Source organism: Orcinus orca, chromosome 8 (genome assembly GCF_937001465.1).
Source record: "Orcinus orca chromosome 8, mOrcOrc1.1, whole genome shotgun sequence".
Classification (NCBI taxonomy): Eukaryota; Metazoa; Chordata; class Mammalia; order Artiodactyla; family Delphinidae; genus Orcinus; species Orcinus orca.
In genome coordinates, this window is record NC_064566.1 from 63,493,438 (window position 1) to 63,509,656 (window position 16,219).

A 16,219-nucleotide genomic window follows, 5' to 3' on the forward strand; every position below is an offset into this window, starting at 1 on the left:
AATAAAATCATCTTGTTCTCCAAGATTCTACTTCCCTAAATTGGTGACACTAATTTCAGAAACCACCAGGACAAATGAGCAATGAATGTCAAAGTAGGTTGAGGTGCTCCTGAAGGATGGTGCTCCAAAGCAGAGAGAAGGCACGTTCTTTTTACATAACAGATGTAACAACAGCTAATATTTATTAAGGGCCTACTGTGTGTCAGGCCATGTGCTAAGCGTTTTATGTGTATTAATTCATTCAATTCTTCAAACATTGCTATGAAGTAGTCGCCATTTTACTGAGGAGAAAATTGAGGCACAGAAAGGTCAAGCCAAAAGCTACACAACTAATAAGAGGCAGAGCCTGGAATAGTACTCACATAGTTGAATGCCACTGGCATACTCTTAATTATGTTGCTGGACTGTCTTCCTGTGGCCATCTCTTTATTTTGGTGCCTAACACAATGCTTTGCATGTAATAGGTGCTTTGGGAAGTCTCTCCCTTCTTCCCCTCCTTCTAATTCCAACCCCGCCTTCTCTATTAAGTTAGGTATTTGACTTTCAATGGTGTTTCTCCAAATGGAAGCTGGAGAGCCAAAATTTATTTTTTTCATAGTTATGATTAAAAAAATGAATATGAACACATTCTGGATCATTGGGATAACCATCTGATACCAAGTACTGCCTTGTGATCTCAGTGCCTGTGTGAGCTATGCCTTGCCACCAACACTTACCACTTTACTCGTTATGCTAATAAGAAAGGAACAGCACAAATTTAATCTCTAATTATGTATCAGAGTCAAATGAAAGCCAACTATTACAATAATATAGAGTGTGAGCAGAGGAGGTGTGGTACCTGGAAGGGAGGAAAGAGATGAGAAAATCGAGTCAATACAGGGCCCTTCCCACACCATAAGAGTTGCAGAGCCACGCAGAGCTCAAATGTACTCACACCTGGGCAGTCAGTACCACAAGTTGCTAGTAGTAGTTAAGTAAACATTAGTAATTTAAATTTTACAGCTCTGGGAGGAGAATTTTATATTTAACTTATAAATTTGTTTTGGTTTTATTCCAGAGTTGTTCAAAAGCTATGACACAAGTTTATATCTCATTTTATGTTTATAGTAATGCAACGTTTTAAAAGAAAATAATTTACGCCAGGAGTGGGTTGGTTTAAGAAAATTTTGCCCTTAAAATAGTGCCCTTGTATTTGAGAATCACCACAGAGTGACACGTGTTGGGGCTTTCCTATTTAAAATCGGTGGCAAACACAAGCACCTTGGTCTGTCATTAACACGTTGGTGTGAAACAGCCTGTTAAGTCCTCTTTTTGAGAGCAGACTTTGGTGGGAGACGGGCAGGCTAAAGGGCTTCACAGAAAAAAATGCGGCCTCAGTGCATTGGGGCAAGTCATTAAGCCCTGAAAAACCTCCTCCCCTGCCTTACCTGTCAAAGAGGGGTAATCTGTACCTTCTTTGCCCGTTCTGTGGGCCGCTTGCCCACTGGGTGAGGAGGTGGCTCCACCCGCTGGTGCCCGGATAGAGAGAGCCAAGGCCTGTGGGCTCCCTACCCAGCCGGTTACTGGAAGCTGTCAAGCCCCTGCCCTGCTCCGGGCCCCAAGCACCGCACTGGGCGCTACTGCAGGGGATGCAAAGCATTGGCGGTCCTGCCACCGGATCGCGGGTTTCCGCCCCTTTGAGGCCCCCGAGAGACTGGGTGAAGGGGGAAGGAACTCGGGCATCACCTCAAAACTTTGAAAACTCTCAAAGCGCATGTGGGGTGGGAAGCGCACAGGTTTCTCTCCAACTCTTCAAATTTGCGGAGGGGCTCTTCGCGCACCAGGTGTGGCCCGCGGCCCCACATCTCGGCTGTCGACTTTAGGGGCCCTTGGTCTTTGCGAGCAGGCGGCGGACCGCAGGCAGCGAAGGCCCCAGGCTCGCTCAGGAAGGGTTGCGCGGGTCCCCGGCCAGGGCGGGCCCTTCCCCGAGAGCCGGCGCGGGCTGGCACGGAGAGGCCGGGACAGGCGAGCTGCGCCGGGCCACCTGCGCGGGGCCGCAAGGCCGCGCGTCCTCCCGGCTGCGCGCCCGGCTCGGACCGGTTGCGGGCGGCGAGGGGCGGGGGCGCGGGCCGCGGGCCGCGGGCGGGGGTCGGGGGGGGCGGGCGGGTGGCGGCCGAGCGGCTTCCCCGAGAGCGGAGGCGGGGCGGGCGGGCTCCGGAGGCGCGGGGGGCGGACCCGGCAGCCGCCGGCACTGCTTGCCCGCCCGCCCGCCCGCTAGCACTCAGTCGCGCCGCCAAGCCGGCATGGGAGCTGCGCGCGCCCTCCCGGCCCCCACACCTGTCTGAGCGGCGCGGCGAGCCGGGGTCCGGGCGGGCGACCCGGCGCGGGTGAGTGAGGGCGCCGGCCCGGCGGGGGCCGTGGAACAAAGGGCCGGTGGGCGCGAGGCGGGGGGACCGCGGGCTGCGTGGCTGGGGGGACGGCACCGGAGACCTCGCCTCGGCTACCCTCGGGGCTCGAGGGGTGCGACCGGCGGCCTGGGGGAGCTCCGCGGAGACTCAGGAGCTGCAGGGCATTTGGATCACGCAGTGTCACCCGTGGATCGGGTAGGGAAGGAAAGTTTTGCAACTACCATCTCGGATGCTGGGTGGGAGTAAAGAAAGAGCCCGCTCTGGGCACGCTGTCCTCCGGCTGGAAGATGACAACACCGGCGCCTCTTACGTGCACACACAGACGCACACACACGCGTACCCTCACTTTTTCCCTTGAGTTTTGCACATACGTATTCCAACAAGATCTGAACATTAATTTTTAAATCCTGGGCATGTGATTGTGAACAAACCTTAGCAAGCAAGGAGACTGCAGCAAAGAGGCTCTTTTCTCTGGTGCCTTGATTGATAACCCTGCGCATCCCTAGAAACTACTGTCCGTGAACTATCAACAGTTGCTGGAAGCAAATATTTCTTCCTGAGCCTGTGGACATTCATCACTAGTTAACGTTTAAAAAAACAGTTTGAAAAAAGTTTCAAAAATGTTTTAAAAGAGGAGGGAGAAAAATTATTTAGATGAAGGAAAACTACCACTCCCCTCCGGAATACAAATTAGGTTTGCTTTCGAACATCTCATGAGAAAGCGGCTGATAAAAAGCCTGTTTGTTTAATTCCCTTTTGGGTGACATCCATGAGACTTCAGAAACAGCCCCTGGCTGATGGAAAGCTCCTGGTTGTTCAGGATCAGTGTTGGCTCAGGGTTGCCTTCTCTTAGCTTCCGAAACTGAACTTGAGGGGTCCCTCTGCCATCCTTAGGAGCAGGTAGGCCAATGCCAGAATCGTTTTGACGAGGCCCTGTGGTAAGGAGTTGAATTTATGGTTTGAAGTCAGCTGTGGCCAAAAGCTGAACTCCAAATTAATATCAGGCTATTTATTGCACTTGTTTCAGAATCATACCTGTGCATAAGAGGCATTTAAAATAGACCTTATAACTGCATCTCTTAAGAAGTCTGTCAGACAGGAGTGGATTGGAGGTGGAGTGGGCAAAAGGAACTTAGGAACTGCCACGAAAGCCACTATCTGTACTTGTGAAAGTGTTTGTGATCATATGTACACCGTCTGCATTTGAATAGATTGTTTCACTTGTATTTTTGCCACTTAAAGTCAAGAGATAACTCGTCATCCTTTCCATTGCCTGAACTGGAAAGGAAGCATTTTTCCAAGGTAACTAATATGGATCTCATTTTTGTAACAGTGACAGTTTATTCAGGTAGATGGTGAATGTGGGTGCATTTTTCTGTCTGTAGTATAAGTGCCAAAGTGCCCATTAGTGGGTCTGAGAACACTTCTGGCCCCTGTCTGCAGTGTTTAAGAGTCTCATGTTCTCCTGCACATCTTTTCTCATAGATCCCTTAGGATTTAATCCACCAGCCATTATTCATGCCTAACTCCCCTCCCCCGCCCCCAACTCCAGGGAATTCGTTTCTCATGGTCTCACCATTGACAGTTTTATACTCTGCTCTTGTTCTGCTGCCAGGTTTGTCCCAGGCTCACTAGGGTAGTTCATTTTGCCTAAAATCTGATAGAGAAGAAGTTAAACTTCGTTTGACCACAAGATTATGTTTAGGGTAGCTGGGCTTGTAAGTACCCTGCATTTCCTTCCTGTACAAGACTGTAATTCTTAAACCATTATGTGATTAGGTTTGTTTCCCTTTAACAGGTTCTGTGCCTCAGGAAAATGAGAGCATGCCTGGCTGCAGAGTATTCCCAGAGCTTTGTTCATTTTTAGCTATTTGCTTTAGGAATTAGCATGGTTTCACTGTTCAGTATCTCTGGGCAGAGAGTCCATGGAAAAACCCTTGGCCATCCTTCCAGATGGTGTCCAAAACTTTTATCCTCACAAACTTCCCTGCTGTTTCTTCCTGTCATTACCGTTTATAGTGGTCACAGGAATTCAGATGTTGTACAACAGAGAACTTATATCCTGAGGATTAGATTTTCCCTGCCAGCACTTCTTTGCTATAGGAGTTAAACCATTATCCCAAACACTTGCCCTCTTGAGGAGACCTGTGTTGTTGCAGTTTTCAAGGTGTAGAACTGGCAGAGAGCCATCTCAGTGCCACGGTCTCCAAGCAGTGATTGTTGTCTGCACATCTGCTAATGTGCAATGTCCCTTCACTGTCAGGTTATTAGTGGGCTTATGAAGTGGCAGCATCTTCATAAGGTATAAATATTTTCAGACAGTGGACAGAGGGACAGCGGCTCACGTTGAGTGTTGGGACATGGAAAGTGTAACCCTCTTGTGAGTCAGATATACAGAGCTGGAAAAGGAATACTGTTTCCATATTACTAAGCATGGCGAGAAAATATTTGCTTACCTTCATTTTCCATTCTTTGTCATTTAGGTGAAGTGATGCATGAAAATACTTAGTTGGGAACTTTAAAAGATAATTATGTATCTAAGGACTCCTTATCCAGTAAAGGCTTATTCCTAGAAATGAAATGTTGTAGACCTGAATTATTTTGTCCAGATTTTTTTTAATTAATTCATTTATTTTTTAACTTTTATTTGATATTGGAGTATAGTCGATTAACAATGTTGTGATAGTTTCAGGTGTACAGCAAAGTGATTCAGTTATACATATGCATGTATCCATTCTTTTCCAAATTCTTTTCCCATTTAGGTTGTTACATAATATTGAGCAGAGTTCCCTGTGCTATACAGTAGGTCCTTGTTGGTTAATAATAAGGATAAGATTTGGAAATGTTCATTCCTTTTTTAAGGTGTGAGTTTTCCAGACAGTTCTATAAGGATAAAATGATTCATTTAAAGGCAGGAGAGAATTAAAAATTATGTGACCCATTAGTTACTTTTCCAGTAGTGAGATTATGACTGTTTTCATCCTAGAGTGTTTATGTTTAAATACACTTATATGGGCATAGCTAAGGCTTACCAAGAGTTTATAAAAATGGAAACAATAATTGTCTCCTGGGGAATTATCCTAGTATCAGGTGAATTGGGAAATTAATGCAAAGCCACCAACCTAATTTTAAGGTGTTTTATTAATGGGGAAGGGGTCAGGGCAAGGTGTGAATGCCTTAGGAAAGGCCCTGAGTTGAAGTAGGGTGTGTCCCCCCACCCCCACCCCAAGACTTTGCTAAGAGCTTTCTCACCTAGCCATCCTCCACTCCATTCTTGAAAGCTGCCCTCTGCTGGAGGCCTTTGTTTCCTTTGCAAACAGATAAGGGAAACCTTGCCGTCCAGACAGGCAAGAGATTAGCATGATAAATTTTCCTTTTCCTTTCCCCTTGTGCCTCCGCCTTCCACAATTCTTTGAGTAAAAGCTGCTGAGCAGTAAATGACAGTGCAGACGCTGTCTATAAACAACATAATGCCTGACCTGGCCTTTTGTGTCCCTGGAAAATTATAAAATGAGAGAATCTTGGACCTGGAAAGACCAGAGCTAGAAGACTAAGAGATCATTGTTCATAACAATTTCTAAATCACCCTAAACACACAGTCGGTAAAGGAGTGAGTAACTGATGAAGCTTGTAACTTTAATACAGTTGTCAGTTTAAACCCAGGTGGGGACCTGAGAACATACAACTTTCTCTTCCAATTTCTGATCAGGTATTTAAAAACCAAATCAATTTGGAATCATTTGACCTGCATTAATTTCTAAATCTGAATTAAAGTTTTTTTTTAAATACAGTTTTGTAGCTTTCAGAGTTAGATAGAAACTTTATTGATTTTAAATTTATTTAACTTATTTATTTCTTTTTGGCGGTGTTAGGTCTTTGCTGCTACGCGTGGGCTTTCTCTAGTTGCAGCGAGCGGGGGCTACTCTTCTTTGAGGTGTGCGGGCTTCTCATTGTGGTGGCTTCTCTTGTTGTGGATCATGGACTGTAGGCACGCGGACTTCAGTAGTTGTGGTGCACGGGCTTAGCTACTCCACGGCATGTGGAATCTTCCCGGACCACGGCTCGAACCCGTGCCCCCTGCATTGACAGGCAAATTCTTAACTACAGCGCCACCAGGGAAACCCTAGAAACTTTCATGAAGATATAAAATGTTCTCAGAATAAGGTCTTACCACACAAAATAATGAATAGAGTTGAAATAATAATATAGGGAACTTGTAAACGATGCTTCAAACTAAGAGAATTAGTGTTTTTGACGTATCTGAAAAGTTTATTTTTAAGGGATTAGAGCTTTACCCTGCCCTGTTGGTTTAGCAGTTTTACTTATAGATGGCTGACTTCTCCTAAACTGGTTGACTGCCCAGAATTTCTGTTGTGAAGGCTCTGGATTAGATTAGATGCTATTCGTCTAGAGTCTTAATATTCTAGCCATAGTCTGCAGTAGGCTCTTTAGTGCCCTCTAACAGCATCCTGTGATCTGTAAGTGGTCCGGGAGGCCCTTGGCAGAGTCAGCCCTCATTTTGCTGAAGAACAAATTCGATTCTGTGTGTTGAGAGGCTGGAGTGAAGCTGTGGCCAGTGAGAGCCAACACGCATACCCCAGAAAAAGACTTGTTCCTGTGTCTCCACACCCACTAAGTGGTTTCTAAAAACAGTGTTTACTTTTTGAAAGGCAGACATTTTTCAAAAAGGTATGCCGTGGTGACACATGTGAAATGAGGCATGCTTCAAGGCCTTGGAAAGTATTTTTTAAACAGGGCTTTACTATCCAGGGCAAGCACTGGGAAAGGTGAAATTAGAATCAATTTTGCCTGAGAGGGGGTTAATTCATTAAGACAAGGTTCCTAGATGGATGTGGGGTTTTTTTGCAATTTTAGTACATCAACAATGTTATTTATTTATTTATTTATTTATTTATTTTTGCTTGCGTTGGGTCTCCGTTGCTGCACACGGGCTCTCTCTAGTTGCAGGGAGCGGGGGCTACCCTTCGTTACAGTGCGCAGGCTTCTCACTGCAGTGGCTTCTCTTGTTGCAGGGCACAGGCTCTAGGCGCGCGGGCTCAGTACTTGTGGCGCACGGGCTTAGCTGCTCTGCGGCATGTTGGATCTTCCCAGACCAGGGCTCGAACCCGCGTCCCCTGCATTGGCAGGCAGATTCTTAACCACTGCACCACCAGGGAAGTCCCTACTTCAGCTTATCTTAAGAAAGAACACACAGAATCCAGAGGTCCAAGCTGCCAAGTATTCCTGTTTTCAAAATATTATTCTTGGGAGAGAGAGAGGAGGAGATGAGATAGTATGATCTTATATATTATCATAAGTTGTAGATATTTTCAAGGGGCAGGAAGAACATGACAGTTAAAATATGCTCATATTATCAACTAGAACATGCCTTTTGAAATCCTAAATCTGAAATTTGTATGTTAATTGGATCCTAGGAGTACAGAGTGCAAATTATTTACGGCAGTAAAGAATTCACACTCTGTAGGACTGTGCCAATGGCACGTGTCTTTAGCTTTATCCATTCGTCCAACCGTTGACATTGTCTATTGGCTGGGGTGTCAGGGAGGAGAATGGTAGGAACGAGTCTGAAACTAGTTCAAATACACTTTTAAAAATCCATCTAGGGGGCTTCCCTGGTGGCGCAGTGGTTAAGAATCTGCCTGCCAATGCAGGGGACATGGGTTCGAGCCCTGGTCTGGGAAGATCCCACGTGCTGCGGAGCAACTAAGCCCGTGCACCACAACTACTGAGCCTACGTTCTAGAGCCCGTGCTCTGCAGCAAGAGAAGCCACCGCAATGAGAAGCCCGTGCACCATAACAAAGAGTAGCCCCCCGATCGCCGCGACTAGAGAAAGCCTGCGGGCAGCAACGAAGACCCAACGCAGCCAGAAATAAATAAATAAATTTATAAGGAAAAAAAGAGAAGCTGAAGTAAACTTGGCTTACTTAACACATCTGTTGCTCAGTGTTAACAGGCATTAATGTTCTCCATGTTATAGTCAAAGTGAGGAGGGGGTGGTAGGTAGGGGTCCAAGATGAAGCCCTGTGGGAAATACATGATTCCTCCTAGTACATATCACACTTGGCAGGGATTCTGGTGTGGGGGGGACATTTCGTCACCTACACAGCAACTTATACAAGCCCTAGGTATGTCCAAGGTCTGGGTCCTCGGCTAGGAGATGGGAATAATCAGAGAGAACCATCCCCTGAAGTCTCCTGAAGTGTTGTCCTCACCACACCTAACCCAGCCCCAAAGTCCCCCTTAGGGAAGAGAGCTCTACCTGCGTTAGCATCCCCTCCGTCATCCATTTAGAACCTTTAGTCCTGGCAGTACCCTCAACCAGCACAAACACTTGTGTGCACATACACATGCCCCCCATGATTTCAAGGATTTAGAGAAATAATTAGATATATTTCCTCCATGCCAAAGGGCCCAGGGACCCTTCCTATTTGGAAAAACGGAGAGAAACAGTTTCAAGGAATCAGGAAGTCCCAAGGAATTGGCTTTTCCAGGACTGCATTTCTTTCTTTTCTAGCCACGCACTTGACAGAAGTGAAATCAGAAAGAGTCAAGCAAAACAGACCCCAGAGGCAGGTGGGGCAAGCACATACTGGAAAACATGATGTGTGCGTATTGAGAGTGGGGCTTGGCGTGCTCAGCTGGACGAGATCAGATCAATGGGATTTTCCAGTTTTATGTACAAGAAAGCAAAAGGCACCCAGAAGTTGCTAGCAGCTCTGTATTCTCAAAGAGGAAGCGTGAGAAGAGTGAAACAGTTTCTACCTGACTCCCACTCCCACTCCCACTATGTCCCACTAGCTTCTTAAGACCTAACCCCTCCTTGTCCTTGTTTTGGGGTCCTTGATTGTGAATGAATTAACCTACATGCTATTCAGCTTCTCTTGAACAGAAGGTTCGGAGCCAGTCTGAGCCAACTGATGCTTCAATATTTATAAGAGTACTTCCAATCATCTTTGTTGTTGTTCCTCTCGTGGGATGATCGTTCTGGGTCTTTAAACATACCTTTCAGGATAAAATCCAAACTCCTTCATCTAGTATACACAGCCCTGCGTAACGTGGCTCTCGCCTGCTGCTTCCACCATGTCCTCTGTTCCACCCTTGCTGAGCTTAATGTGTTACTGAAGTGACTTGTACCGTTGCCTGTCTCCTTGCCCTTGCATAGACGGTTTTTCCCTCTTTCTAAGTGTCCCCTTCACTCTGTCTTAGCTAATTTCTGTTCAGCTTTAACACCCATCTCAGGCATCACCTCCCCCAGGATGCCTCCCGTGTTCTTCTCCCCACCACTGGATTCCACGCCCTTTCTCTGAGCTACCACATCATCCGTGCGCATCTCTGTCATTAGCACTCAGCGTGCATCATTCAAAATACTTTTTCCACAGATGTAGAGAACAAACGTATGGATACCAAGGGGGAGGGGGGGTGGGATGAATTGGGAGATTGGGATTGACATATATACACTACTGATACTATGTATAAAATAGATAACTAATGAGAGCTTACTGTATAGCACAGGGAACTCTACTCAATGCTCTGCAGTGACCTAAATGGGAAAGAAATCCAAAAAAGAGGGGATATGTGTATATGTATAACTGATTCACTTTGCTGTACGGTAGAAACTAACACCACATTGTAAAGCAACTATACCCCAATTTAAAAAATATATATTTTTTGAGCCACACTAATCATTCATTCATTCACTCTTCATAAATACAAACTATCCATTCAATAAATCTTTGTTGAGTTGCTAGCATAGGCCCAAGTTCAAGGCATTTAGACTAGCTGGGAACACAGATGCACAGACCTGAAAAAGTAACCAATAGTTACTTGAAATAGGAATAGAAATAGTCACAGTGTGATACTTGATGCACTATTAGAGCTTTAGATCTTTGACAAGACCCTGGTAGTATACAACAAAATCCAAAGGATGAAGGAATATTGGGTTTGTCAGAGACCTGGTTACTCTGAAACTAAACTTATAATAGTTAAAGTTGTTCTAAATTCAAAGCAAAGCAAAACAAATAAAAAAAGTCTCATTCCCTCTTCTCAATCACTCACCATTTAAAAGCAATCAGACTCCCAGTAAGTGTGACACTGTGGACCCATCCCTCCCTGATGCCTTAGTCATTCAATAAACTGTGTAATTTAAATTTACCCTCGAGATGAGCAAGTTACTCTGAACATTTTCGAAGTACATCCTATAATGAGATTGAGAGGAAGGAAGGAAAGAAAGGCAGGGGGACCAGGAAGGTAGGAGAGGATGAAAGTATAGAATCAAGCACAAAGAAGGCTCAAAATTGTATGGATATCAGGGCTGGTCAAGCAAGTCATCTGTGAATTAATGACTCCATGCACCTGCCCTGCAGCAGGCCGTTCTTAGGGACACCTTAAACATCAAGGGGAATGAATACCCAATTTCATTTTGGGCACCCAGCCACAGGAACAAACAAGGTCAAGCCCTTGCATTGTGAGTGAGACCATTACCTAGGGATTCCTCTCCACATCCCCGATTAATGAGCAGGGTTCACAGTGTTAAAACAATGACAGGCATGCCCCCAGGCTGCCTCCCCAGCAAAGGAGAGCTCAGCCCCTTGCCCTCCTGACCTGCCTGTCTTTGTTCCTGCAGGGTGGTGCTCAGCATGGCGGGGACCCCAGGGCTTCTCCTCCTCTCCATCCTCCTCTGTGCTGTTGGGCAGGTGAGCCCCTACGGCGCCCACTGGAAACCCACCTGGCCTGCCTACCGCCTCCCCGTGGTCTTACCCCAGTCCACCTTAAACTTGGCCAAGCCACACTTTGGGGCCGAAGCCAAATTGGAAGTGTCCTCCTCGTGTGGCCCCCAGTGTCATAAGGGAAGTCCACTGCCCACTTATGAAGAGGCCAAGCAGTACCTGTCCTATGAAACCCTCTATGCCAACGGCAGCCGCACCGAGACACAGGTGGGCATCTATGTCCTCAGAAGTGGTGAGGGTGAGTCTTCGGGAAAGTCTCGAAGGAAGCGGCAGATTTATGGCTACGACAGCAGATTCAGCATTTTTGGGAAGGACTTCCTGCTCAACTACCCGTTCTCAACATCGGTGAAGTTATCAACAGGCTGTACCGGCACCCTGGTGGCGGAGAAGCACGTCCTCACGGCTGCCCACTGCATACACGATGGGAAAACCTACGTGAAAGGAACCCAGAAACTGCGAGTGGGCTTCCTGAAGCCCAAGTTTAAAGATGGTGGTCGAAGGGCCAACGACTCGAGCTCAGCCGTGCCCGAGAAGATGAAATTTCAGTGGATCCGGGTGAAGCGCACCCATGTGCCCAAGGGTTGGATCAAGGGCAATGCCAATGACATTGGCATGGATTATGACTATGCCCTCCTGGAACTCAAAAAACCCCACAAAAGAAAGTTCATGAAGATCGGGGTAAGCCCTCCCGCCAAGCAACTGCCAGGGGGCAGAATCCACTTCTCCGGTTATGACAATGACCGACCGGGCAACTTGGTATACCGCTTCTGTGATGTCAAAGATGAGACCTATGACCTGCTGTACCAGCAGTGTGACGCCCAGCCCGGGGCCAGCGGGTCCGGGGTCTACGTGAGGATGTGGAAGAGACAGCAGCAGAAGTGGGAGCGAAAAATTATTGGCATCTTTTCCGGGCACCAGTGGGTAGACATGAACGGTTCTCCACAGGATTTCAACGTGGCTGTTAGAATCACCCCTCTCAAATATGCCCAGATTTGCTATTGGATTAAAGGAAACTACCTGGATTGTAGGGAGGGGTGACACGGTGTTCCTTTCTGGCCATTCTTAATGGTCTTCTATTTTAGGAGAGGCCAAATTTTGTCATTGGTGTGTGTGTGTGTGTGTGTGTGTGTGTGTGTGTGTGTGAAATGTGTTATAATATCTTTTACCTAATTTTTTTAAATTGCAAGATGACTGGCTGTATTATTTGAAAACTGGTTTGTGTATCATATATCATTTAAGCAGTTTGAAGGCCTACTTTTGCATAGAAATAAAAAACATACTGATGTTTGGGTCAATAGGGAAGACTTAGTGATTAAGTTAATCTTTCACCTTTTGAGAACTTTGATTTTTATTTCATCTGAACTTGTTTCCAAAGCTTATATTAAATACGTGGCATATGGGAGACATAAATTCTTACGTGTGTGTATTTTCTCCTGAGGTTCAACTTGCTTTGTTTTGTTTCTTTTAGTGCCTAATCATTCATGTTTCCAGGCAGTGTTCCCCACCACATACAACTCTTAGGAACTTTCACAGTACTTTTTAGACAGGCAGTTATAATATTTTGGATTTGGGGGCATTTGCACAGAAGTCCTAGATCAGTAAAATAATTTATTGATTACACTGGTACACGTATTAAACTGTATCCTACAGTAAGTATCCCAAGCATCTTTCAGTTTTGAAATAGTTTCTCTTCTGAAGACTCTTGTTGTACTTTCTGGGAAGCCTTGGCATGTGGCTCTGCCAGCGTTTGTAGTCACACCAGAGTAAGCAAGATTGTTTATGCCAATCCTTCCACTTAACAGGATTTCACTCACATTTCTTGAACTAGCTGTTTTCCAGGAGACAATAATCAGGGCCTAATTAGAACAGGCTGTATTGCTTCCCAGCTAACAGTTGTGGTCACACTAAAAACAATCATTGTATTTTACCCCTGGAGTGTAGCACATCTCATGTTTTATCATTTGGATGGAGTCATTTAAAATGAATTAAATTCCAGAGCACAATGGACACATTGCTTGGCAGATGTCACAACAGAATAACCACTTGTTTGGAGCCTGGCACAGTCATCCAGCCTAATCAAAATTATTCTGCATAGTTTTCAGTGCGCTTTCAGGGAGCTGTGGACTTGTGCAATTTGGAAACTTTTCTCTCTTACTTATTTTATAGTAAAAATATTTGGAAAATGCTTTAAGAAAAACCAATATGGCTTTTTTTTTTTTTTTTTTTTACTAGTTAAAAGGGCCTCTTTTACTAGAATTCTCCAGGCTACAGACACCCATAATCAAGTACAAGAGTAAAAAAATGAAAATTGGGAATGCAGAATGGATCAGAATCACCACTTCAATAAATGTCTTTATGAATGTTTTATCAATATGATCATCACAGTATATAAGGAAAAGATTTAGACTTGTTTTATGTTTTCATTCTATGCCTCTCAGCCCGAGCACTTCTTTCTAAATGTATCAGTAGAGACAAAAAAGCAAATGAATTACAAGGCAGATATGTGGTGTGCGTGCACCCCTGACATTTCCAGCCTGCATTGTGACTATTTGTGAGGACATTGAACTACAGCACTGATGCTTAAACCTTCTCTGGGTGACTTTTGGCTTATGTTCTTCGAGCTTTTCAGAAGAATAATCCTGATAAAGCACTCGAGAAACTACAACCATAGTGCGTTCCTCAAATCACGTAAGAAATACTGTGCATAGCAGAGATGCAAGGCCACCAGGAATCTTTGGATTTACACTATGATATGCTTTGGAATCTAACAGGAATCTAGCCTGAGGAAGAAGAGAGGTCTCCATCTCTATGTCTGGTATTTGGGGGTTTTGTTTGTTTTTGCTCTTGCTTGGTGCTAAAGGAAGTTTGCTGGACACCTAGACCAGAACTGATTTTTAAAAAAAATATAGATAGGGCTTCCCTGGTGGCACAGTGGTTGAGAGTCCGCCTGCCGATGCAGGGGACATGGGTTCGTGCCCCGGTCCGGGAGGATCCTACATGCCGCGGAGCGGCTGGGCCCGTGAGCCATGGCCGCTGACCTGCACGTCCGGAGCCTGTGCTCTGCAACGAGAGAGGCCACAACAGTGAGAGGCCCGCGTACTGCAAAAAAATATATAGATAGATAGATGCTCCTTTTATGAAGCACATTGATTTCTTGATTTTGATTTTTTGCAATGTTGAAACTCAACAAGGGTGGGCAATGGCACAAAGTCAAAATAGTACAATATTTAGTTCACAAGTAGATGTAATTTACTAAGAATATTACCCACAGTCTATATACAGCATAATTCATAGAATTGTAAAAGAAGACTATATAATACTTAAACGTGTCCACCTTTTCAGTGGTAATAGAAAGAAGCATCGTATTGAAATATCATGGAAGTTGAAATAAAGAAAAGGCTCTTGCAATATGATTAATATAATTAGTGCTTTACATATATTAATTGTACATTGTAAGGACATACTCCTAGTAAGGCTAGTAGAACAACGTTTCCCGAAGTGTGTGCCTTTAACGCTTATCCTTCCTGATTTTCTACCAAAAATAAAAATGGCACCTTCATCAAAGCGGAAGGGGTTGCCTCACAACATTCCCTCTCTTTATTGGGGATTCACTTGCATGTTTGCACATTAAAAGCTCTAAGAAGTCCTGTAATAAAGAGACATGTTTTAAAATCTGCATTTCAATAAGCACCTTTGATCACGGAAACCTTGTTTTCTCATATAATACCTACGAGTGATTTAGTGTTCTAATGAATACATTTTGGGGATTGCTGTAACAGCCTTCTGGTCTAGGTGGCGCTGCAGAAAGTATGAGTCCTGAGTGGTGTCAGGTACCGGTGCCTTTTGGGTTCACCGGAACCCCGCATCCAGATTTGGAAATGTTCAGAAGGTGAAACAGGAGACAGTAAACTTGAAACATCATTTGTTGTTGAGAATCAGAAGGTTGTGGCAGAACTGGGGACACATATTTTCCATAGACTATACAAAGTTTTGAATTTCAGAAAGGATCCAGTCCCAAAAAAGCGGGGGGAGGGGAAATAGGGCTAAAAGAGATACAGAAATATGAACTGGCCAGTGGCAGAGTTTTACCTGTGTTCTCTCTTTACCCTTTTTGGACCAGAAAATGGATTTGTTAAAAAACCTGTTAAGTAAAGCAGAACCCCAAGATCCTGCTCTTCACTCATTCTACCTGCTCAGTAGGAGGGCAAGCCCGCGATGACACCTGGGTCAATGCTTAATGATGTCTCTCTAACACCTCCGGGGGTCTTTAGTTTCGAACTAGTGAAGGATGACAAGCCTACACTGGGATAAAGACTCCGGTCTTTCCGCCCTGTGCTAGCTGAAGGGTAAGTGGCAGTCATCCAGTGTCCGAAACAATTTGGACAGCAGTCCTGAGCATTTCCTCTCTCACGGCTGGTCAGAGCTCACGGCCAAGGAGGCTAGTGGACCGTGCCTGCACTAGCCTGGCTTTCCCTCCTGCTTTCTCTGAGTTTTACTGCTCATGTCTGTCCTTTTTCTTTGAATCAGCTCAAGGGTGCCTTGCAATTGCCTCCCTCAACTGATTTTTATGAATATTTGGTAGAGTGGCCATTCAATTTATCATACTTTTTTGAGACTGACTGAAAGGGAATTCTATTAATAATGAGGCTAGGGCAGCAGGCACACCACCGGTAGGTACTGGGAAATCCAGCATGTCTGGTCACCTAAACTGGTAAGCCCTGCAAAGCACTGTATGGAATGCGGACCGACAGCATCTTCGTGAACCTAGGAACACAGTGGGGCTGCACGCCTTCTTTGCCTAGATCGGCATTCTGAGGGCCTCTGATAGGGGAAGGGCATTTAAAAATCCTTCCAGTGGGATGGGGTCTAGAGTCCCTAGGTGGTAAACACAAACCATTTCTAGCAGATGAACAACCCATCTGTTTTTAGTCTTCTGTTTCCCCAGAGAAGGGAATAAACCAGCTTCCAGAACAAGAGTAAATAAGACTGAGAGCTAGGGCAACAGACTGGTGTTGAGGGGGACGACGGCGTTGGAGTTGGGCCGACTGATTCCATAGTTGCCTGCTTCCTTTTGGTGAATAAAT

The 16,219-nt window shown here is 45.3% G+C and overlaps 1 protein-coding gene across 2 annotated transcripts; it reads left to right on the forward strand.

Annotated features, from left to right (window-relative positions):
• The first annotated feature begins 2,228 nt into the window (after positions 1–2,228).
• PRSS23 (serine protease 23) lies at positions 2,229–12,545 on the forward strand. 2 transcript variants are annotated; one of them, XM_004271870.3, is made up of 2 exons: positions 2,229–2,366; positions 11,033–12,545. In XM_004271870.3, exon 2 carries the CDS (start codon positions 11,046–11,048, stop codon positions 12,171–12,173), a length of 1,128 nt encoding a protein of 375 aa, XP_004271918.1. In that variant the 5' UTR covers positions 2,229–2,366; positions 11,033–11,045; the 3' UTR covers positions 12,174–12,545. The 2 variants fall into 2 exon arrangements, with proteins under 2 accessions (XP_004271918.1, XP_033287799.1); XM_033431908.2 differs by lacking the exon at positions 2,229–2,366 and adding an exon at positions 2,410–2,582.
• The last annotated feature ends 3,674 nt before the right edge of the window (positions 12,546–16,219 follow it).

What these genes read in the sequence shown, in the direction of transcription:
- PRSS23 (XM_004271870.3), top strand. Translation starts at nt 11,046, where the DNA reads ATGGCGGGGACCCCAGGGCTTCTCCTCCTCTCCATCCTCCTCTGTGCT.